The sequence below is a fragment of the Juglans microcarpa x Juglans regia genome, chromosome 7D, assembly GCF_004785595.1.
Source record: "Juglans microcarpa x Juglans regia isolate MS1-56 chromosome 7D, Jm3101_v1.0, whole genome shotgun sequence".
In the NCBI taxonomy this organism is placed as follows: domain Eukaryota; kingdom Viridiplantae; phylum Streptophyta; class Magnoliopsida; order Fagales; family Juglandaceae; genus Juglans; species Juglans microcarpa x Juglans regia.
The window spans coordinates 3739416-3763736 of record NC_054606.1 but is presented as its reverse complement, the minus strand read 5'-3'; the positions used below and the strand labels follow the sequence as shown (position 1 = coordinate 3763736).

At 35.2% G+C, this 24321-nt stretch overlaps 7 protein-coding genes across 12 annotated transcripts; 1 reads left to right on the top strand and 6 right to left on the bottom strand.

Moving 5' to 3' along the window:
* The first annotated feature begins 13 nt into the window (after window positions 1-13).
* On the top strand, window positions 14-508 carry LOC121239445 (putative RING-H2 finger protein ATL71). Its single transcript, XM_041136692.1, has one exon. The coding sequence runs from the start codon at window positions 14-16 to the stop codon at window positions 506-508; it is 495 nt and encodes a 164-aa protein (XP_040992626.1).
* Window positions 509-1469: 961 nt separating this feature from the next.
* On the bottom strand, window positions 1470-2763 carry LOC121239444 (cucumber peeling cupredoxin-like). The gene is made up of 2 exons (XM_041136691.1): window positions 2525-2763; window positions 1470-2100 (listed from the first exon to the last, which is right to left on the bottom strand). Exons 1-2 carry the CDS (start codon window positions 2727-2729, stop codon window positions 1595-1597), a joined length of 711 nt encoding a protein of 236 aa, XP_040992625.1. The 5' UTR covers window positions 2730-2763; the 3' UTR covers window positions 1470-1594.
* Window positions 2764-3642: 879 nt separating this feature from the next.
* Window positions 3643-5390, bottom strand: LOC121238678 (agamous-like MADS-box protein AGL61). Of its 2 annotated transcripts, none has more exons than XM_041135657.1 (2): window positions 4839-5390; window positions 3643-4507 (listed from the first exon to the last, which is right to left on the bottom strand). In XM_041135657.1, exon 2 carries the CDS (start codon window positions 4472-4474, stop codon window positions 3827-3829), a length of 648 nt encoding a protein of 215 aa, XP_040991591.1. In that variant the 5' UTR covers window positions 4475-4507; window positions 4839-5390; the 3' UTR covers window positions 3643-3826. The 2 variants fall into 2 exon arrangements, with proteins under 2 accessions (XP_040991591.1, XP_040991592.1); XM_041135658.1 differs by having other exon boundaries at window positions 3650-4444; window positions 4839-4999.
* A 1404-nt stretch (window positions 5391-6794) lies between these two features.
* On the bottom strand, window positions 6795-7397 carry LOC121238685 (RING-H2 finger protein ATL70-like). The gene has a single exon (XM_041135665.1). It carries the CDS (start codon window positions 7331-7333, stop codon window positions 6836-6838), a length of 498 nt encoding a protein of 165 aa, XP_040991599.1. The 5' UTR covers window positions 7334-7397; the 3' UTR covers window positions 6795-6835.
* Window positions 7398-13038: 5641 nt separating this feature from the next.
* LOC121238683 (RING-H2 finger protein ATL70-like) lies at window positions 13039-13692 on the bottom strand. The gene has a single exon (XM_041135662.1). The coding sequence runs from the start codon at window positions 13631-13633 to the stop codon at window positions 13088-13090; it is 546 nt and encodes a 181-aa protein (XP_040991596.1). The 5' UTR covers window positions 13634-13692; the 3' UTR covers window positions 13039-13087.
* Window positions 13693-15065: 1373 nt separating this feature from the next.
* Window positions 15066-23761, bottom strand: LOC121238654 (dnaJ protein homolog). Of its 3 annotated transcripts, none has more exons than XM_041135620.1 (7): window positions 23637-23761; window positions 18277-18438; window positions 17349-17514; window positions 17122-17263; window positions 16757-17033; window positions 16401-16599; window positions 15066-15664 (listed from the first exon to the last, which is right to left on the bottom strand). In XM_041135620.1, exons 2-7 carry the CDS (start codon window positions 18424-18426, stop codon window positions 15342-15344), a joined length of 1257 nt encoding a protein of 418 aa, XP_040991554.1. In that variant the 5' UTR covers window positions 18427-18438; window positions 23637-23761; the 3' UTR covers window positions 15066-15341. The 3 variants fall into 3 exon arrangements, with proteins under 3 accessions (XP_040991554.1, XP_040991555.1, XP_040991553.1); XM_041135621.1 differs by having other exon boundaries at window positions 23662-23716; XM_041135619.1 differs by lacking the exon at window positions 23637-23761 and adding an exon at window positions 18533-18721.
* Window positions 20327-23787, bottom strand: LOC121238656 (dnaJ protein homolog). Of its 3 annotated transcripts, none has more exons than XM_041135623.1 (7): window positions 23662-23787; window positions 23378-23539; window positions 22467-22632; window positions 22241-22382; window positions 21878-22154; window positions 21517-21715; window positions 20327-20837 (listed from the first exon to the last, which is right to left on the bottom strand). In XM_041135623.1, the coding sequence occupies exons 2-7, from the start codon at window positions 23525-23527 to the stop codon at window positions 20518-20520; spliced, it is 1254 nt and encodes a 417-aa protein (XP_040991557.1). In that variant the 5' UTR covers window positions 23528-23539; window positions 23662-23787; the 3' UTR covers window positions 20327-20517. The 3 variants fall into 3 exon arrangements, with proteins under 3 accessions (XP_040991557.1, XP_040991556.1, XP_040991558.1); XM_041135622.1 differs by having other exon boundaries at window positions 23637-23771; XM_041135624.1 differs by having other exon boundaries at window positions 23378-23572; window positions 23662-23716.
* Window positions 23788-24321: the final 534 nt, after the last annotated feature.

Genomic DNA, 24321 nt, shown 5'->3' with positions numbered 1-24321 from the left:
ATGTTAAGGAAACATGGACATGATTACTGGTAGCATGATGGGCTACTGCGTTCATGATGATTTTCGTTTTGCGATCGTATTCCCTCTGGGAATCATCCTACTCCTCATCCTACTCTCATACCTTGTTTATTTTTTCGGCACCCGCCTTTACCCGTCTGCATCTCATCGTCTTAGTCAAACCGGCCGTTCCCCACAAAATCTTGATCAGCAAGGCGCAGTCTTCGTCGCCATTAAAGTTGGCCTTGATGAAGCCATTCTCCACAACTTCCCAAAGCTCCTCTACGCCCAATACATACTCCAAAATAGCAGCTCGGGCGCTTCTTCTTCTTGTTGCATATGCTTGGACGATTATAAAGAAAGCGACGTGCTGCTGACGTTGCTGCCTGATTGTGGCCATCTCTTCCATCCAAATTGCATCCATCCATGGTTAAGGATGCATCCCAATTGTCCACTATGCCGGAATACGCTCGTCCCAGTTCCAAACACATCTCTCTCTAGAGCTGATTGATAAGGTACTACACCCTCATCACATGTACACTACGACGACATCGATTGACTCCTCATGAACAGATTTCAAGTGAGTGCTAGTTCCATCAGATTATAGCAAGATTAATTAGAAGATTGAAGATACGAGATTAGTTAATGTTATTAGTTGCTTTTCACCGATTAGTTTTGATGAAAAAAGTACTTGCGATTATCTGTAATTTGATACTATATATCATGCATGCAAATACAATTTTTTGTGGTGCCATGAGCTATAAGATTCTTTTTTTTATTTTTTAAATAAGACGGTACTTAATTTTATTGATAAATCCTCGCTTAAACCCTCGTTTTTGATCAAGGAATAAAAAGAGAATTTATTTCTTTTAGGATTTTTGTAATAATTAACAACATTCTGATTCAGATCTACTTTATTAGTTGCCTCATGCTATATCTTCCAGGATTGATGGATGGAGTGCGCGGTGAGAAAATTCAAGAGTTACTTAGTATGCAAGTGTGTGTGTAAATGTGATATATATATATATATATGGGACTTGTTATTCTTTGTTAAAATGATTATTTTTTGTTAAAATGAGTCTGTTTTCGTCGTAAATAATTATATCGTTGCAAATAATATGTCAATGCACGTTAAAAGGGATGCAATATGGATTGTTGCTTGAGTCTGATAAATCATTAATTTTGCACTCTTCTGTCATGGAAAGTTGAACATGGACGTTAAAAGGGATGCCAATATGGTGGCATAAAGATCGGTAAGGGAAGCTCTGCATCAACCGTCAGAGCAGAGATTTGAGATAATGGTACACATGAGCATGATCTGACTAATTTTGATCATAATTAAGTAGAAGATTTCACGCGCTCTCTCACTAAATGCAAACAATCACAGATTGCCATGATGGAAAAACACAAATTATAATGTAAATTTATTGATAATAGATATTCAATTTAGATTTCATGAGAATTTCTGGTCTCATTCTACGAGTGGATCAAGTGGAATAACAAGTGTTCACATCCTAAAGAATGCAATTTCAAGTGATCATCAGTCAATGCTTAATTCCTACAATATTATACCCGAAATCCAACTTAATTTCCTAGATCATCCAAGAATGACAAATCCCACCAAACAAATTTCAAAAGCCAAGCGAAAGATAATTTCAAAAGAACCCACGCCGAACCACCTTCCACGCTCCATTAATGTTGCCATAGACTTGTCATGATCAGTATTGGCCGGAGCACCAACTTCTGGAGGATAGCCATAATTAGGTGACGTCGATGGTGCCGGGCTTGGAACTGGAGGTTTACGCGGAGGAGCTGGCCGTGAAGGCGATGAAGATGGAGGAGCAGGAAGCGGAGAAGGTGACGGTGATGGAGCAGACTGAGATCCGTTAATGGAGGAGCACCCGTGCACCTTGACCGAAACTTTCAGCCCAAGCGCACAGTAGTTGGAGAAGTTGCTGATAAAATAGAAGACGCCTTCCTCGGTGAGTTGAAAGTTTGCAGGACCAAAGTTCATGACATTAAAGGGGTTGCAGGAGGTGCAACTCTCGTACTCGTGTCTTGACACTTGAATCACATCGTTTTCTCCCGTTTTGAAATTAAAACCTAATACATGATAATCAGATTAAGATAATTAGACACAAGATCAAAATCATTGGAGTCAGGCCAGATCATGTGGGTGCATTCAATGCAACTAGCTAGCACATGAGACCAATGCATTATATATATATATATATAGAGAGAGAGAGAGAGAGAGAGGGGAGTGCTACACGCTACACCAACAAATTAAGGGATTATAAAAAAGTAATTTCACAAATTGACGTGATTCCATGTGAACCGTCAGATTTACGTTATAATAAAAATATATTTACAATCTGACGGACCACATTAAGATATCAATTTGTGAGATTACTTTAACTTGTATCATAACTTTGTGGCTGGAGAGTATTTCTCATATATATATATATATATATATATATATATAATCCTAATGGATCTTGAACAAGGTGTATGATGGAGTCGGAGTTACTGAGAAAGTCGCCGGTGCGGAAGAAATTGGAGGAGGACCAGTTGGCGTAATAAGTTGGGGATGGTGGAATGGACCAGACAGAGCCAACTTGGTAATATCGGACGCTAGTTGAGCTGCATGGTGATGGGCAACCAGCTGGAGGGGAGCAACCCGATGTCAAACCAAAGAACTGAACCCACCAAAATGCCAATGCCATGACCACCATAATCAGATGACCTAATTGAATAAAAGGGTGATCTCTCATGATCATTCTAGCCATTGCATGCATGAAGATCAAGATAGCTAGAGGTTATAAGATCAGAATATGGCCGTACGCATGTGTGCTTCTGCCGTTATAGGACTGATCTAGACAATGAATGGGTTTTTAACAGAGTTGGAAATTAGAATTAAGATTGATCATATATACTCATGTAAGTTTGTAACGCCATACTAAAGTAGGAAGTTAATTAGAAAGTATAACGTTGTTTTAGCAGTTACTTAATTAATAAGTGTCAATAACGGACCTAATTATATTAAGGTGATCTAGGAAATTAGTGTAGAAATTAATCTAGTCTCTCATCTGATCAATTTTCATGCTCCAGCGCCAGATCATCTGCCCAACCTTCCAATATTTCAAGTTTTTGTACACACACACACACACACACACACACACATATATATATATATATATATATATATATTATATGTATGTGTGGTGGTTTTAATTTTGGAATTAAGAAGCAGTTTCAATCCATGCATTCAAGTCCAAAAGCAACAAATTTTGGTAGGGATGAGACGCGGCTGGGCTTAATTAAAAAGAGGATTATCTTGAAAGCTGACTCTGATCTAATCTCCAGGTTATAATTAATAGCATCTTAAGCAACTTGATTCTCATTGCATGTGATAGTACTGTACGTATAAGGTCTGATTAGCGAAAAATAGTTTTCTATAATTTGATGATCAATGGTTTGTTAAAGGCCGATCTATTAATTAAGATGAAATTATATGTTCTTCAAGTGATCTCTCTATGCAATGTGGGTTTTGCTATAGACGAAATCAGTGAATGTACGAGAGTAAAGAGATTAAGCATGCTGCAGCAATACACAATATATAGCATTATCCTTGGGGTCTGATCGTAAACAGGTTAAGTCTCTCCATGCAATGCAATTAAGTGAGAAAAAAAGATTACCCAAAATATATTTAATTCCGTCCTAATTAGGTCAGATATTCAAACACAAGTTTCATGTTTTCAAAGAAAGAAAAACGAATTAAGTCTTTAATCTGAATAAAGATGCATGGGAGAAGTCATTAATCTTGATAAAATTAAAGCAACATAGTTCCCCACGAATCCCAGGCGCAAGCATCATGAGTAGCAGATCTCATCATCCTAAACTGTTCAAGCCTGCTCCCCACTTTCCATCGCATCTCTTGCAAAGCACTCATGTAGTGCTCCATCTCTTCCAACTCCATATTCTCAAGCACCGCCTCCTCCCACCACAAGTACTCCCCATTGTTCTCCATCTTCTTCCTCTTCACCTCCTCCTCTATCTCCACTAGCCGCTTCTTCTCCCTTTCCAACTCCTCCTGCGCCTCCGCATATTGTATGTTCATCAACTCCGCTGCACCCACATTATTAACGTTATTGAGGTTCTGGTCGAGCAAATCAGACGAACTCGTGCGCGAGAAGGATGAATGATTTCCAGTGAGATAGCGGTCGAGCACAGTTTCAACATCTGGGTGGCCGAAGCAGAACACGTTGTTATGCGGAGAGAACACGATGATGGCCACTTCCGCGCCGCACAAGACACAAAGCTCGCCGGCTTTCTTGAAGAGGCCGGCACGGCGCTTCGAGAAAGTTACTTGTTTTTTGCTTTCCTCCGCCAGTTCCTTGATTTCTATCCTTTGTCGGCCTCTGGTTTTCTTGCCTTCGCTCATATTCTTCTGTATAACCATGGCGGCAGATAAATACATATGATATTATGATGATCTCCTTGTGATCATAGTCTAAAACAGCATATATATATATATATATATATATATAATATGGTAGATTTTCGCAATTAACAAAAGAGAAAGATATTAAATTAAGAATATTTTAGAATCAAAATTATAGGGTACGTACCAATTAGAACAAATGAAGACTTTCCTATTTTGGAACAAAGCAAACACTAGCAGAGGGGGTGCGCTGAGGCTTACCGAGAGGGAAGAAGGCGTGCGGCAGAGTACTTGGGCGGAGCAGGGCGGCTGAGCACTGAGAAAGAGAGAGAGAGAGTGATGAGGGAGGGAGAGAGAGAGACGGAGAGTGAGAAAGTGGGGAGGATCGGGTGTGGCTTACCGAGAGCAAAGCGGCGGACTTGTAGTGGCGTGTAGTGTCCGACGGCACTTTCTGCGGAGGTGGACGGCGTCTTGCTTCCTTTGGCAGTGCTCGACGTGAGGAGCTGCGATGGACTGGTGGATGCGAGGGTTGCTCTGTTTCGGTTGCTAAAAACAGAGGCTGTTAGGTTCTTGGTTTCTGTTTGGCGTTTGCACGGTGGCTGAGCAGAGGAAAGGGGGTTGCGACGTGGTGGCTAAAGAAAGAAGAGGTGGGTTGCTGGACATCACGTGGGGTAGCTGTTAGTTGTTACCTTGGCTACGTGTTCTTCCTGGACGTGGACTTAAGCTGCGGTGTGGGGTTGGGCAGACCTTTGCGTGGGAATGTGATGGCCGTGAGGGGTGGAAAAATAGTTGTGGAGGATTTTCACTGAAGGACTCAAGGCTACGGCAACCCTAGGTTGGAAAAGAAAAAGCAAGGTTTGCATGAAGTGCAGAGCGTATGTATTTATACATGCTCTGACGCCGTGAACCCTAAAGGGGAGAAGATGTGCATGGCGTGGAAACTGATAGCTGGTCCTCGTATTGGGCGCACAAAGTTTGGGCATTTTCCCTAATTTTGGTCTCGATTAAACCTCAAAAATAACTTACCCCACAATTTCTCAACAAAGATTTCACCTAATCTAATAAAAAATATTTAATAATTTTAATTCAATTAACAAACTCAATAAAAAAATATCCAACAAAAATAAAATCCAAATCTGTAGTCCATTTAAAAAAAAAAAAATACTCATTAATTCTAAGTGAACTTTTTGTACGTATAAATACAAAATTTTTGTAAAGCGGATTTGACTGGTCCGGGTGTTACAACTTCTTAGTGATGAAGAAAGAAAATCTACACGAAACACCCTTTAATTGGGCAAAATTATAGGAAAAGTTTACTTGTAATTCCATGATTTGCTCTATTCAAAAAAATTCCAACTATGTCGATCGGTTGACTACGCTCCAATTTTAGTTAATATAATTTCTTACTATTCAAAGAATCATCAAATTATAATTTATAATTTCTTATAAATTATCTCATGAAATTGAATTAGTAAAAATAAAATGAAAACCGGCCTAATCGATGGTCGCCTTGGCGCCCATTAGTTCAAGTTAATTAGGGCATGATATCTATCTTAGCAAGAGATTTTATGTGATGTTGACGTCCATTCAAACCAATATAGCCACCTGCCCCAACTTCTCTCATCATGATTAATTTGACCTCTCTGGCCTATATATATATATATGAACCTGATCTTATCGGAAAATATTCCCACAAATCACGCTCAGTACTAGAGGGCGATCATATCTTGAAAGTGGATATATACTATCTTTCTTTCTAAAATTAAAATAAAAAATAATAACTATTTCATTAATTAGTGGAAATGAAATAGACTTGCAGTACTCCTCTTCGATCTAATAAAACAAAGTATTTGTAACAATTTATTTGTAATGAAAATGAAATAATTTATAATTCACTGCGTTTATCTTTTTTTTTTTTTTATAATCGTGCCTACTAATAATAAAAGAGTTTTGTTATAAATCAATCACTATTTATATTATACATTTTACACTTATAATTTTTTCATAAAATATAAGATATTTTTATAAAATGTGAGATGATAAATAGTAACTGATGAGAAAAAAATTTTATATTAAAAATATGATGCATCGATCCGGCCACATGTAAAATGGGTATTTTTTTTTTTTAATTCTATGGTAAAAACTTGCATCTTTTTTAAGAATATCTATTAATCTTTTATACCGCAGCTCATAATTAATGAAAATTTACTTAAAAGAGATCAAGTCATGTTACAGTTTTAAATTTATAAAATGACCGTATTTTTACAAGATACATTATATTTATTTTATATTAAAAATAACTTATTTACAATCTAAGTCCTAAGACCACGTCAACTCACTTCATGGATTCACAAAAACAACATCCAAGTAGTCTCTCGTCCGGTTTGCATCATCAATCTAACTTTCTTGTGTCGCTGCGATAAGATCATCAGCCGTCTTTGGAGATGGAACTGGAACTGGTGTCTTCCGACACATCGGACATGTCGAGCGCAGCCTCATCCAGGGGTCGATGCAGTGGAGATGGAAGAGATGAGAGCAGTCAGGCAACAGCCGGAGCATGTCTGTCTCTTTATAATCAACCAAGCATATGGGACAGCAGCGAGCTGAACTTGCGGAGTATTCCTTCTTTGCCTGAGAGTAGAGGAGCTTGGGGTAGCTGTTGAGAGTGGATTCGTCCAGACCTTCCTCAATTCGTATCAAACTCGGGTCTCTTACTGTTCTAAGAACACTGCTGCTCCGGCGAGATGGCGGCCAGTCATGTTGGCCGGCGTAGCGCATGCGGTTGCAGGCAAAAGCGATGACCGCTATCAGAAAAAAGACAGCAACGGAGAATATGATTCCATACGTAAACAGACTGATGCCATCCCCAGGAGCTTCACTATCACTGCCGTCCATCTTCCTTGAGAATTCAGAGGCTGGAAACTGCAATTAATTGTTGCTGAGTTTGTTTGTGAGAGTACTGAGATTAACCCACATATGTATGAGATATATATATATATATATATATATATATATATATATTCTTTTTGAATGTTATTTATATATACATAATTCGATTTTGGAATTTTGGGGTCAACGGATTCTGTCATTTTCATGCTGAGGAATCTCTGATCTGATCTGAAAAATATGATTTTTTGTTTCTTATTTTCAATTTGTATTGTTTGTGCTCTTTGATTAATAGTGGTAATTTTCCGACTAGGATCTTTTTCTTTTCTTGCAGATCAATGACTTGAGTTCAAAGGAAATTCATTCCAAACATTCTTTCGCATATTCGCTGATCACTACTTAATTTTGCATTCAAAAAATAATTTCATCATTTTAGACGAAAACATTAATAAAATGGGTGTGGCTATTATGCCACCCCAACTTGACCGCTGGGTGGTGTAAAATTTTTTTTTTTTTCACATTTTTTAATACATTTAAATTTTTTTAAAAAAATAAAAATATATATCATTACACTTAAAATCACTTTCTTAATCACTAAGTAAAAAAAAAAATTTGACCAGTGGACAAATAGAATGGGCAAAGTGGGGAGGCATGATAGCTTTTTCCTAATCAAAAAACTAGCTAATTGATTTTGATCAGATGGTAATAATCTAGATTATCTCCATGATAAAGGCCATTCACATAGCTTTATATATATTATATAATATGACGCAAAAGAAAAGATTAAGATAAATGTATTTAATTTTTATATTTTGGTAATATATATGTTTGAAAATAACTAATTCATGATTTAAGAAAAAATTAATCTTGAAATCATGTACGTACACAACTGATTATGAAATATTATAGTACTTGTTATAACTTATAAAATTTATTTGCATGCCTTCAACCAAATTAAGCTTAAAAACAATTTACGGTGATTATTTTAAATAAAAAATGAATTATTATAGAGTAATTAATTTGTGCAAGCTGGTTAATTAATTTCTCACTGTCAATATCAATAACAATCTTCAGCTGCATGACCACATTGATCACTTGACAATTAATTAACATATATATATTGTACGTCATTAATTTAGTGTGAATTTTTTTCTCTAATTAATTTGTTTTTCAGTTGGAAACAAAAATAAAAAGCTGTAGATTATTCAAGGCCACACATCGAACAAGAGGTAGGCAGTTCATGTCTAAGTTTGCCATGACTATCCAACTATCTAGTATATATATATAAAATTAAAAAGGGTCTCTGTCCGGTGTGGAGAATACTCTCATCAATTATATATATATATATATATATATATATATATAGCAAGCTGATATGGTATTTTATTGGCTTTTTTAAGAACATGATATTAATATATATATATATATATATGCTTTAATTACTGATCATCTTAGTAATTACTAAAGTAATTAAACCTCCATGCAGTCTAAATTAATATTTAAGGAAACTTCCTTCTTGATCATGAATGCACTCACGAATTCACAAACTCGTTTTATATTGACATACCTAACACATTACTAATGTGGAAGCCCGCCCTCCACGCGGTCGTCTAACATAAAAGAATATTGGTGTTTTGATTTTGTTTATAATTATAAGAAAAAAAATATTTGTAACAGTAAATTGTGTAATCGCGACGTAATCATTTTGAAAAAAGTGAATAAAATATGGAACCCACATGAAAAAAGTTAATTTTTTTAATAATAGACTCCACTCTTTTTCAAAACAATTACGCGACGTTTACACACTTTCTGATTGTATGTAGAATTACTCTAATTATAATGGATCATATAATAAGTGGCCGGTCATATATGTATTTACATAAGAATTTCTAAATTAATTATAATAGAACTCTCATCATCTAATAATTAAAGAGAGTCCTCTATATACAAGTTTTGATCTTATAGACACGCCTAAGATAGTACTCATGTTGATGTAGAAACTTTTCAAATCAGCTAGCATAAATAAAATGATCGCATAACATGAAGTGCCGGAATAGGCTATATATATACTAGTAATTGGAAGTAGCAATGAAAACCTAATCCTTAATTTTATGTTTAATCAGCACAGAAAGATGATCAGTACTAGTATATATATGATCTAGGGATTCTATATATCATGGCAAACGTACGGTTTACTACGTGCATGATGTATTATTAATCAGCAATATTAATAGAACATGTCGAACACAGATCAGGTTATAATACAGTGATGATCGTGATGTGCAAAAAAAAACCACACAGACAACAGCGTCGTCTAGGGTTCCTTAATTTTCATACTTATATAACTACGTTAATATCAGAGTAATGCTACATGCAGTTGTGGAGTACGCAAGTATTGTACAGTCATTTTGAAAAAGAGTGGGATCTACTATTAATTTTTTTTTTCTTTTTCATGTAATCTTTTTTCAAAATGATTGCACGGCACTTATTCATGACTGCAACTATCATTTCTCTTAATTATTATTGGTATCTAATGTCATCTTCATTTTCAAAAGCGGATGCCATTTTAGAATTATTCTTCCAAACGCTAGCTCTTTCCGTTAGGATTCTTGTTGACCATATCAATGGTTATAATCAATCTGATATTAATTGATATGAATATATATTACTGATGAACCAGTAGTACGTACTACATGAGAATCCTCATATCATTAATATATATCTTCTGCATGACTCTCATTAGGCCCTGCCAAATTGGATATATATATATATATATATATTGACTTATTAGAAAATTATTATGAAAATAATAATAATAGAATATTCTACGATCGATATATATTGATGGGTAATTGGTTGGCTATGTTTATGATAAAAATATTTAATATTATTGTTACAAAACATGAGTGCCACGCGAATCTATATAGCAATGATCTTTAATTTTGTGTTTTACGAATGATCAATTGATCAGTACTTTGAGGCCGAAAGAAATATGCTACGTACACCTAGCTTCCATTCGTCCACGCGACATTTAATTTATTAATGCTCTTACTTAGATGCGAGAGAGTTTGATGAAAACCACCACATGACTTGTAAAGTGGTGAGTGTTTTCCATTTATATTGAATTATAAATAGCATGAAATTATAATTACATATCAATTGGCCGCAAATAATATTGGGTTGGATTACGGTAGCGAAACAAAAATTGCTGCTAATAAGGACTATTTGCGGCAATTTATTTTGTGGCGATTTTAAAATCGCCGGAAAAAAACCTGATTTGTTGTAGTATGGGGGACAAATAAATGGAAAGTATATACAAAAGAATCTCCTCGAATTAGGGTCAGTTATGTCACATATATATATATATAAATGGCAATTAAGGCGCCTTAGATTAAGGCAAAGTATCCTCAACATGCAAGATGATCGTTTATAATCTTTTTAAAGAAAAATGCTAAGGTTGATCATAGGCAATTCAGCTCATCCATCGTAATGATCGCAGATATATTAATTGAGATCATGAGATTGCATATATGCAGTATATATGTAGAATTTTCCTTCTTGAAATCATCATCATATAATATAGAGATCAACGGAAATATTATTAGGAGTGGTTTGGATTCAGATATGAGTTGAGATGGTTTGTGAATAGTAGAATAAATTATTTATTATATTTTGTATGGAAATTTGAGAAAGTTATTTTAGAATTTGAAAAAGTTGAATTGTTTATTATATTTTGTGTGGAAATTTGAAAAAGTTATAATTATGAGTTGAGATTAATTGAGGTAGGTCTTGAATTCAAACGAGACTAAAAGTACTAGATATCTCCCCTAATATCGTGACCCATGATAGACTTGAACTCATGATCAATTCTTATCCCAGGCGATATATATTAGGATTTAGGGTTAATCATGTCTATATATAGACTGATATATATACTTAATTAGGGGATTAAAGTACTGATCGTTAATTTGATTGAAAAAATATCATATATATATAATTATATATAGTTTGAGGAAGAAAATAAAATTTTTTTAAAGAAATTTTAATTTTGTTGTTAGCTAGTGATCAGCTATATATAGATATAGCTACATTGATTTGGATTGGGATATTTTCCACCTTCTTCTAAGTACTATTCCATTATTAATTGAAATCAATAAAAAGTGGAAGGACCGTAGAGTACATGCATATATATATATATATATATATATATATATAAAAGAGATCATAATTAAGAGTAAAAATACATTCATTAATATATTGTACTATATATAAGATATGGATCGATAAGCTCAAAGTGGCGGCCTCTGCATATATAATATATCCGTACGTGATTATTAAACATCTAAACGTTGACTATATATCAAATATATATATATGATTAAATTTATATCTCCCTTTCAGTTTCATATTTTACGTGTTTAGCCTATTTATTAAGGAGTAATCTAGCCCACACATAAAAAAAAATGTTAAGATTATATAAAATAAATAATAAAATCTATCAATTTTCATCGATTTAAATTTTTGTGTTACGTACCTGATGATTTCAAACATATATACTGATCATACACACACATTTATATATATATATATATATATATATATATATATATATATATATAATTCGTATGGCTGGAAGATCTTTTTTCTTTTACGTGCAATATTAAGTTTGTAAGTGTATATAGCTAACTAACCACGTCTTAGTTATCTAGGCAGAGAAATTTTCTTCCAAATTTAGTCTTTAATCATATCATGATGATAATCCTTTTACTTTTAGCTTTATTTCCGAAATAAATAAATTAGCTGATCATTGATCAACAATATTGTTAACGTGGTAGAGCTAGGTTTAGTAAGCAGCGGCATACATGTCGTTTATAATTAGAGAAATGATATTTATAGTTATAAAATATGCAAGTACTGTACAATTCTTTTAAAAAATGAATAAATACAAGACTATATAGAAAATAAATTAATTTCTTAAAAGTGGATCCACACTTTTTTAAAAGAATTGTACAGTGTTTGTGTACTTTATGACTGTATGTAACATTATTATTCTAATTAATTATGTTTAGAGCATTTACTTGTACAACTTGTACGTCTACTAATTTGAAGATGATAATATCATGATATATCGACAAGAAAAATTATTTGAAGGGATCAGGACTCGAAAGTATAACTAGTCATAATTAATTAGCTTAAGAAAGAAAACGCATTATTATTTTGATAATTATAGTTTTCGATCGTATATATGTATAAAAAAGAAAGAATCAGCTAAAAATAAGGTTATTATTTTTTTTAATGATTTATGAGTATACAAAACAGAAATTCATTAGGCATGATTTTATTGGTACGTGCAGCACATAAGAAGAACAAAAGGCCGGGAAAATATCATTTACATCTATAATGAGTGCATGAAAACTTAGTAACACTGTTATTTTCTGCGAAAATGATTATTTTTTATCAAAATAAATTTATTTTCATCGCAACTAGTCATTATCATCACAAATAATCTATCTAAATTACTCGTTTTTCTTATAGCATAAAACTGCGTGATCAATTTGTATAAAATTAATCTAAAAATACTTAATTTTGGATTTGGATGACATGAGTTTTTAAGATCTAGAAAGGAGAAAGATAGACTTAATTATAAATTAGTAATCAGTCTTACAATATTTATGACTAAATTTTTATAACAACATTAATTAAGCGTTCAATAAGTATTTTACGTAAAACCCATTGTGATTATTTGTCAATCTCACTCTGAATTTAAATTTGTCGATATTGTCGCACGGCCAAGGGAGCCACCTCAGCAAGAGGAGTTGACAGAGGAGTCAGCGCCGGAGAGTTCGGACAGATGGGGCAAGTAGGATGCAGCCGCAACCATGGATCCACACATTTCCGATGGAAAAGGTGGCCACAATCAGGCAACAGCCTAAGCAAATCAGTGTCTCGATAATCCGCCAAACATATGGAGCAGCAGGCAGAAGCAGTGGAGTCACCAGCCTTGTTGAGTTTGACTTGGGAGTAAAGCAACTTCGGGAACCTATGAAGAGCGGCTTCGTCGAGGCCTATAACTTCGATCACCACGGAGCGGGAGCTGCCAATATCTCCGGTAGTACTGGTGGTAAGGGAGACGTTTCTGTTGTAAGTTTCAGAGCCTGAATACCTGCGGGTGCAGTAGTAAGAAGCCATGGCCATCGTTATGATAACAGCGACGATGATAAGGGAGAATCCAAAGCTATAAGCAAAAGCGTCATCCATGTTTTGATCTGTAGGATCATAATAAGAATCCCTGGAGCTGGGCGGGTCCATCCTTTTAACTAGCTTGAATATTGCTAGAGATAAGATACGTACCGATGTTTAAGGCTGCGGAGCTCTTGATGATGAAACTAGCAATAATGGATATAGATATAATATCTATCTATCTATCTATCTATCTATCTTTGTTGCAGCTGCTTGGGGAGTTGATATCTGGTGATTATCTTCAACCTCAACATCTCTAGTTTCTATCTGAGGATTGTCAACGGTTATTATAAATTATCCCTTAGAAAAAAAAAAATATTAAAAAGAAAAACTGGATACAGAATTAATGGAATTCGATCGTATAACACATCGATCGTTATCATTAAGAATAAGGCTACCTGATCATCTTAATTTGTCACTAATCCTTCTAAGTTTGAAATTAAGGATCATTATCTAATATTAATTTATGTTTCTGTTAGAGAGGAAGAGAAATGGAACTCGCGTTGATTTCGATTCTAGTTAGAATTGAATTGGACTCGTTACATGGGAGACTCGCTTGTATATAGACACGTAGGACAGCCCAAAACTTTGGAAGTTTCTTCTTTTTCAAATTTTTCTTGTTGAAGAGCATTTAAGATTTTGTTTGATTTCGTAATGATTCTTATCTAATTATTATAATTTTATTAATTTTTTATATAAAATAAAATAAATAATTCAAATTTTTTCAAAACTCAAAAATAAAATATTAAAAAATATATTCTAATAATATTTTATTTAACTTTTAACTTTTATCTAGACTTATCTCATCTCATCTATAAAAATAAACTAGTCTTATATTATTTCTCGTTAATTTTGATACCAATTAAAGTCAGACCCGAGTTCCTAAACAAGTATTCTTTTGTGTGACATGTAGGGAAGAAAGAACCCCAAAAATGAAAAAAGAATTCTTAGGAAAAGATTAAAAACAAGTGCAATTTAATATTAATCTAGTTGGTGTATTCATCCTCGTACTTGACATTTAGAGCTAAAGTTGGGTTTTAAAAAATTATATTTTTCATTCTTCATTAAGTGATTTTACGACTTATATTTGTAATGTTTGCCATATAAAGGCCTAATTTTTAATTAAAAGTTGCAATGCCAAAATTAAAATAAATTCTACATCATACTCGTCACCTAATTTTATTTATTTTCGGGACCAATTCCCAAACCTTTGTTTATAATAAAATGTCGTTCAGTTGTTGGCTCGAGTGAGGCAACAGCAGCAACGATAATTTTATTTATTTTCTTCTAACGAAATTGTACAAAGACTTTTAAGCGGAAAAATTATTATCTCAGAGACTTTTTGGAATTTGAAAATATTAAATAAATATAAAATCTATATAAAAAATTTTTAATAGTTTCCCAAACCAGAGCTCCTTAATTTCCGGATTTCTTTGCAAGGATATATATTCCTTACAGGCAACTATAATTATATTCAGCGCGTATTTAGAGCGTAAAAAGTGTCTAAAATGATTTCTTATAGATCCTCCCATCTGGATGGGCATAGATATACACCAACCCCCAACCAAACAAGCATGGTTTTACTAGAATTCAAATACTAGATCTCCCACACGGTATATATATGTTTGCAAAAATAGAGGAGCAACCCAAAACAATCCAAAATCTAACTACTACTACTCCCTGTAACAGAATCCAATGATAATTTCTTTTTTCAGTAAAATTCTGTTTCTCCAGATCATTCCTTCCTAGCTTTTTTGGGTCAGCTCATTTTCATTCCTCATTGCTGAGCACACTGGACCCTCTGAGCACCACCACCAGGCATGTCCTCATCCTCGTCGTATGCCTCTTGGGCCTGTGCTTGCTTGCGTCGCATTTCTTCCTCTATGTTCACATCATGCAATGTAGTCTCTTCGCATTCATCCAGCTCCATGTCTGTCAGCTGCACCGAACTCCTTGGAGGCAGCACGGCCTCCAGTGTCTTGCACTGCTCTGGGCTGAGGCTGTCTGGGAATTCCACTGCAAAGTGAATGTACAATTTCCCTTTCATGAACGACCTCTGGTACATTGGCATTCCCTCATCATTTATACCCTTGTATTGGTCTGTACCACACAAAACAAAAACATCGGCAAAATGATGATAGATAATATTGAGCGCCACAAATAACTTTTTAGTTTCCTATCAGTACTTTATAAGCATATACTCGGCGAAATTCACTTTGCACCAATGTTCTTCGGATACGAGGAGCAATCTATAAACTTCTTTTTTTTTTTTTTTTTTTTTTTTTTTGAGTGACTATTGGGGGGATCAACAGAATAATGGGTAACAAGATATTAAAGAACAAGGCCAAAACAACCACCCCACCCCCACCAAAATAATAGAAATAATGACTTTTTAAGCATATATTGGTAAGGCGTAAAAAAACCGCAACAGGAAGTTCCCACATTAGATTCCAATTAAAGCGTATCAATGGGAAGCTCCGACAGCTCAATATGCTTCAAAACGACGTTTTTGTGAAAACCAAGAGGTAGTTCAGCTTCCCCATTGGGTGGCTTATAGCACCATCGGCTCTGGATCAAAGATCCACTCTTAGGTTGTTAGGATTTAGAGATAACTGAAGTGAGCAGGTAATGCCATCTTCACAAACTTCCCGTACATAAAAGTTCATAAAAGTACATTTTCACCTTTGATGTCAATGCTATTCTGATGCAAAATTCAACAGATAAACGCTAATAAATGGACAAAACCTAGATATAGCTCGCAACAGCATTATCAGAGAGAGAGAGAGAGAGAGAGAGAGAGATTGTAAGGAAAAAAAATAGAAACAATGCGACGTACCAGGCTTGATTACTTCTCCAGGTTCAGATTTGATGAGGAGCTGCCTACCATCCAAATGGGTCAATATGAATTGGAAGCCACAGAGTGCTTCTGTAAGGTACAAGGTGTGCTCAACAAACAAGTCATCGCCCTTCCGCTTAAACTTGGGGTGTTCTTTCTGTTGTAGAACAAATACAATGTCCCCAGTAACAGTATCGGGCTGAAAAAGACAAAATGCACATATTAATAACAAAATACCAGTCTCAAAAGGAAAGAGAAAAAATAAGCTTTTCCCACTTCCAGCAAACTAACCACCTTAAGGTTACAAAGACCATTAAAATATTTTTGAGACGAAGAAAAATAAACATGAGCCTCACCGCTTCATCAGCTTCTCCAGGGAATGTAATCTTCTGCCCATTTTGCATACCCTTCTCTACAATAACTTCCAAAACTTTCTTCTCCTGGACAACCTTCTCTCCCTTGCACTGCTGGCAGCGGTCCTTGTCATTGATGGTTTCACCTGTACCCTTACACTCATTGCAAGCATGCTGCATTTGCTGGATCATAGAAGGACCAAGGTGCCTAATGGAGACTTTGATTCCAGAACCTTGACAACCAGAACATTTAATTGAAGCACCTGACTTGGAGCCTTTACTGCAAAAGACCAAACGCAATCCCATATCGGAATAATGAATAGAAAATACCTAACATGCCAAAACATGTAAAAAAATATGGTACTAACCCCTTGCACTTGGAGCAGATTGCATTGCGAGAGAGGGACAGCTTCTTGGATGTCCCGTTGTAGAGGTCCTCCAAAGAAACCTTGAGGGGATGGACCACATCCTCTCCCCTCCTCTGCCTCCGGCCTCTGCTGCTTCCAGCACCTGAGCAAAGTAAAACTTAGCACAAATGTCCACAGATTATGTTTCATAGATGGCAGGCATATATCCCATGGCCAAAGGTTCATACCACCAAAAGGGTTGCCACCAAAGAAGGACTGGAATATGTCAAACGGATCATGCCCACCACCTCCACCACCCATTCCTTCCTTGAGAGCATCCTCGCCATACTGATCATAGATCTCACGCTTGTCTGGGTCGCTTAGAACTTCATAAGCTTGGGCCAACTCTTTAAACTGAAAGGCAACCCAAATTTGAGGAGATTCAGTACATCAACTACTACATAAAAACCATTAAAAGAAAGCCCAAATTAAATTAAATACAACAATAAAAGTAACAAACAACATGGCAACGGAAGTGCCAAAATTCGGATGGCGGACTTATTTTGGCACTAGGTTAATACTTTCATTCCACACAAATGCAGAACGCCACCACTAAAGTTAGATAATTGTTGAAAAAAACGAAAAATAACTCTCTGGAAAAATCAGTGCGTTTCCAAGACCCAAATGCCAAACTGAGAGCCCATCTGTTTGGTTAAAAGGGGGGAAAATTTATGTCATCGCACTAGAATATCTTTTTTGTCAACGCGGTGACTGGAATCGAAGGCACCATACCTTCCACAAAACCGATAAAAAAGCAAGCATATACAAAACCAGTAATTAACCGCGATTCAATCCTCGTATCCTTGGTCTCCAGATTATATTACCTTTTTTATAATTCCTAAGGAGATTATATTACAGAATTTAATCAGTACTAAAACGTTTCGAGACCAAAAAACCAACACAACAAAAAATATAAACATTCACGAAAAACAATATCATAATTTATCTGTACATTTGACCCAGGGAATCCAAGCTCAAAACACAATCAAGAAACCAAATTTCACCAAACCATTATAACCATTTCACAATCTGATCCATCAAAAATCAGCATCTAAACACGAAATATTAATGAAAAATTAAAAAGGAACAAGGAAAGGAAAACGAAATCAAAAAGACCTTTTCCGGGTCGCCACCCTTGTCCGGATGGTTCTTGATGGCAGCTTTCCGATAAGCCTTCTTTAAATCATCCTGCGAGGCGCTCTTTGAGACCCCCAGAATCTCATAGTACTTGGTGTTGTCGCTCTTCTTCGGTGCCCTCCCAAACATTTTCTCTTCTTGCTAAAAGATAATCAAACCCACCGCCTTCAATTTCGAAACAAATCCAGCAAAAGCAATCTGCGATCAGACAGGAAAGGAGAGAAGGGAAACTAACCGATCGCGAATTCTACGAATTGTTACGTAAAGGAGCGAAGAGAAGAACCACAGGAGCAAGCGAGACGGCGAGAGACAATGATTTTATAGAAAAGAAGAGAGGAGTTGAGCCCAGAAGGATCTAGAATGTATTAGCAAATTCTGAAGTCTGAGAAGGGATCTGTACCGTTGATCTATCCATTGGTCGTCGTCCACGACTCCACCGCAAGGAAATGCCTTCGGTCAATTCTATGATTATGTTAGCGATAAAATAATAAATTAATAAAATACGAAAAATTGTTGGACCTCATTCTATAATTAGAGATATAAATCAATGGAATGTAATTCGAAATATTTAAAATGAGATGGTTTTAAATGATTTGTTAATATTATTAAATAATTATAAATAGTTATAAATTATCTGTAAATAATAATAAAATAATTTTAGATTACATCATTTATCAAACATAACTTTAAATTTTATTTATATGAGTTCAATTTGAGTTCATTTCAAGCTTCAGTTAATCTTAATTTTACTTTGAATGTTAAATTACCATAAATTTGGTTTTAATTTAGTTTAAACTCGGGAATAAAGTCTGCATAATTGCAACTTAGGCTCAATTTGAATAGTTGAATAGTAAAAGTGTTTTATCTCATCTAATTATCATAATTTTTTTAAATTTTCACACAAAATATAATAAATAATTAATTTTTTCAAATATCAAAATAATAATAATATTAAAAAATAATATTTTTATTCAACTTTCATCTGAAATCATCTCACTATTCAAACCGCATCTTAATTCATTTAAATGGAGATTTTTTTTAAATAAGAAAAATATTAAATGTGCTTAAAAAAAATTTATTAAAAACTTATTTCTTCACGTGTCAGTTATTGATATGCTAAAAATTATAAAATTTTAAATTTTAAAAGAAAACTAACAAAATAAATTTGTGTAAATAAACATGTGAGTAAATGTAACATCACTCTTAAAATAACGTTACTTTTAACACCACCAGCATAATACTTGCATAAGATTAATCATTGATGTGGCGGTTGCATATCGACTATTGGAATTTGATTGTCGAGTTTTGAATTTATCGGCGCTAATGAGTACATGTAATATCAATGGTTTAATTCATACGTGTCATAAATGGTGTTGCGTGACTGTTTTGTCTCTTACAATAAAAAAAAAATAATAATAATAATAATTAATATTATTTTAAAATATAGATAATATGTTTCTCTCATCATATCACAAAATCTTTTGATATTATAATTATTTACAGAAACATTAATTTTTAACAACATAAGAATAAAAATATCACATCAACATAAAGCTTGACCATTTTAACGATCGCGTCTTTGTAAAAACTTCTCACCGACCGACACGACCACCGTAGTGAGGCCTCCATAGTTCCTTCTTCATCTGTTGAAATCAGCCCAATTTGGTCCGTACAAATATATATTTTAAAAGTAAAATTTCTTATTAAAAATATTTTATATAGATATCTTATTTATTTATTTATTTATTTCTTAAAATTATAAGATAATTTCCGCACTCCACAAACGTTCCACGATTATAGATATCATCATTTCTCAGCAGGAATTTCTTTTTGGGAAACTAACAAAAGTTTGGTAACGTTATTTTTGAACTATTTTCGTTCCTCAAACCAATAGGCAGCAGTAGCATGCACGCATACTAACGAGCTTAAAATGGGTTCATATAGCCTCCCTGAAATACATCATCCGGATGGCAAAATAACCATCCAGATGACACAGATATACACCTCCAACAAACAAGCATGGTTTTTCACGTAAACTAGAATTCAAACATTAGATCTCCCACACAGTACATGTTTGATAACATGGCAACAATCCAAAAACAATCCAAAATCTAACTAATACTCCCTGTAACAGAAGGCAATGATGTTAATATTTATTTTAAGTAATTCCTGGTTCTCCATCCAAATCATTCCTGTTTTTTGGGTCAGCTCATTCATTCATCATTGTTGAGCACATTGGACCCTCTGAGCACCACCAGGCATGTCCTCATCCTCATCATATGCCTCTTGGGCCTGTGCTTGCTTGCGACGCATTTCTTCCTCTAAGTTCACATCATGCAGTGTAGTCTCTTCGCATTCATCCAGCTCCATGTCTGTCAGCTGCACCGAACTCCTTGGAGGCAGCACGGCCTCCAGTGTCTTGCACTGCTCGGGGCTGAGGCAGTCTGGGAATTCCACTGCAAAGTGAATGTACAATTTCCCTTTCATGAACGACCTCTGGTACATCGGCATTCCCTCATCATTTATACCCTTGTATTGGTCTGTAGCACACAGAACAAAACGATCAGTACAATGATGATAGATATATTGAGCACTGCAAATAACTTTATAGTTTCTTAGAAGTCATTTATAAGGATACTCGTGAAATTCACTTTGCACCCTGTTCTCCAGATAGGAGCCATTTGAGTATAGCAAATAATTTTTTTCTCATGAGTGACTATTGTGGATCAACAGAATCATGCATAACGAGATACTAAAGAACAAGGCTAAACAACCACCCCACCCCCACCAAAATGACAGAAATAATAACTTTTTCAGGTAAATTGGTACGGTGTAAAAAATCGCAACAGGAAGTTGCCACATCAGATTCCAATTAAAGTGCATCAATGGGAAGCTCCTACAGCTCAAGCTGCTTCACAATCACTTTCGTGAAAACCAATGGGAAGCTGAGGTTCCCCCATTGGGTGGTGTAAAGCACCACCAGCTCTAGATCAAAGATGCACTCCTAGGTTATAGATTAAAATTTAGAGACTGTTATCATCACAAACTTCTTGTACAAAAAAGTTCCACAGGGCACATCTCCACCTTTGCCGTCAATGTTATTATGATGCATAATTGCATAGATAAACTCTAATAGATGGACAAAACTTAGACATAGCTCACAACAGCATTAGCAGATAAAAAATAGATAGTTAAAAATATAGTAATAATTCAACATACCAGGCTTAACTACTTCTCCAGGTTCAGATTTAATCAGGAGCTGTCTACCATCCAAATGTGTCAATATAAATTGGAAGCCACAAAGTGCCTCTGTAAGGGACAAGGTGTGTTCAACAAATAAGTCATCACCCTTCCGCTTAAATTTGGGGTGTTCTTTCTGTTGTAGGACAAAAACAATATCCCCTGTAACAGTATCGGGCTGCAAATAAAAACAAAAAAATGCACAGATTAATAACCTAATAGCAGTCACGCATTGAAAGAGAAAAAATAAAACACATGTTTCTAGCAAACTAACCACCTTAGTATTACAAAGACCACGAAAAAAAAAAATCAAACGAAGAAAAATAAATGTCAGCCTTACCGCTTCATCAGCTTCTCCAGGGAATGTAATCTTCTGCCCATTCTGCATACCCTTCTCCACAATAACCTCCAAAACTTTCTTCTCCTGGACAACCTTCTCTCCCTTGCACTGTGGGCAGCGGTCCTTGTCATTGATGGTTTCACCCGTACCCTTACACTCATTGCAAGCATGCTGCATTTGCTGGATCATAGAGGGGCCAAGGTGCCTGATGGAGACTTTGATTCCAGAACCTTGACAACCAGAACATTTCATTGAAGCACCCGACTTGGAACCTTTACTGCAAGATGTCACACGGAATCCCATATTGGAAGAATGAAGAGAAAATACTTAACATGCAAAAACATGTAAAAATGCAGTACCAACCCCTTGCACTTGGAGCAGATTGCATTACGAGAGAGGGACAGCTTCTTGGATGTCCCATTGTATAGGTCCTCCAAAGAAACCTTGAGGGGATGGACCACATCCTCGCCCCTCCTCTGCCTTCGGCCTCTGCTGCTTCCACCACCTGGGCACAGGAAAAGTCAGCACAAATATCCATATATTATGTTTCATAAATGGCAGCATATATCCCATGGCCAAAGATTCATACCACCAAAAGGGTTCCCACCAAAGAAGGACTGGAATATGTCAAACGGATCGTGGCCACCACCTCCACCACCCATTCCTTCCTTGAGAGCATCCTCTCCATACTGATCATAGATCTCACGCTTCTCTGGGTCACTTAGAACTTCATAAGCTTGGGCCAACTCTTTAAACTGAAAGGCAACCAAGTTTAAGGACATTCAGTACATCAACGTCTACACAAAAACCATCAACAGAAAGCCCAAAGTAAATTGAATACAACAACAACAACAACTTGGAGACAACAGTGCCAAAATTCGATAGTGGACTTATATTGGCTCTAGGATAATACTCTTATTCCGCATAAATGCAGAACGCAACCCCTCAAGTTATTTAAATGTTGAATGTAAGAAATAACTCTCAGGATAATTTAGTACGTTTCCAAGACCCAAATACCAAATTGAGACCCACCTGTCTGGTAAAAAGAAGGTGAGAAATTATGTTATCGCTCTAAACTATCTTCGTTGCCAAAGCGGTGAGCTGGAATCAAAGGCACCATACCCTCCACAAACATCACAACTCCACAAAACCAATAAAAAAGCATGCATATACAAAACCAATAATTTACCACAATTCAATCCTCTTATCCATTATCTCCCTAAGGAGGTTATAATACAGAAATTAACATCACTGCTACAACGTTTCGAGACCAAAAAACCAACACAACAAAAAAATATAAACATTCACAAAAAACAATATAAGAATTGATGTGTACATTTTGACCCAGGAAATCCAAGCTCAGAACACAATCAAGAAACCAAGTTTCACCAAACCATAATAACAATTTCACAAGCTGATCCGTCAGAAATCAACATCTAAACACGAAATATTAACGAAAAATTAAAAATAAACAGGAAAGGGAAGCGAAATCAAAAAGACCTTTTCCGGGTCACCACCCTTGTCCGGATGGTTCTTAATGGCCGCTTTCCTATAAGCCTTCTTTAGATCATCCTGCGAAGCGCTGTTTGACACTCCCAGGATCTCGTAGTACTTGGTGTTGTCGCTCTTCTTCGGCGCCCTCCCAAACATTTTCTCTTCTTTCTAAAAGACAATCAAACCCACCGCTTTCAATTTCTAAACACATCCAACAAAAACCCAAATCTGAAATCAGATAGGAAAGGAGAGAAGGGAAACTAACCGATCGAGAGCTGCACGATTTGTACCTTAAAAGGGTCGAAGAGAAGAACCACAGAAGCAAGCAAGACGGCGAGAGACGGAAAGAGGAGTATAAACTGATCGGATCGGGTATAAAAGGGGTGAGAATGGACGATGGAGATTGATCTTGAAGTGTGGTAACTAAGGGGTAGTATTAAATTGACTTCCACGGATGAGAGAAGTTGAGCCCAGAAGGAAGGATCTAGAATGTTTTTTTTTTTTTTTTTTTTTTTGCAAAATTCTGAGGTTTATGAAGGGATCTGCACCGTTGATCTAGTCCATTGGTTGTCATGCACCGCGAATAAATGTCTTTGGTTAATACAATGTTTATGTTACTAAAATCTTGTAAAATAGGGGCTAATTAGTAATTACCATTTTTTTAATAGTAATAAAATAGTTTATAAAAAGTAGTAAAATTAAATTTAAAAAAATGAGAGAGAAAAAATTAAAATATTGTTTAGATATAATATTTTAATAATGTTGCTTGAATGTTTTAAATCTCTTGCATAGATTGTGTGGCGCTCTTGTTACATTATTTTTTATTTTATATAAATACATATATCATTGAGAAAACTTCATCAAACGGACGCACAAAATAGGAAGAAAGAAATACCATTTTGCTACATTATTCAAATTAGCATAAACTCTTTAAAGGAGGAAAAAGACAA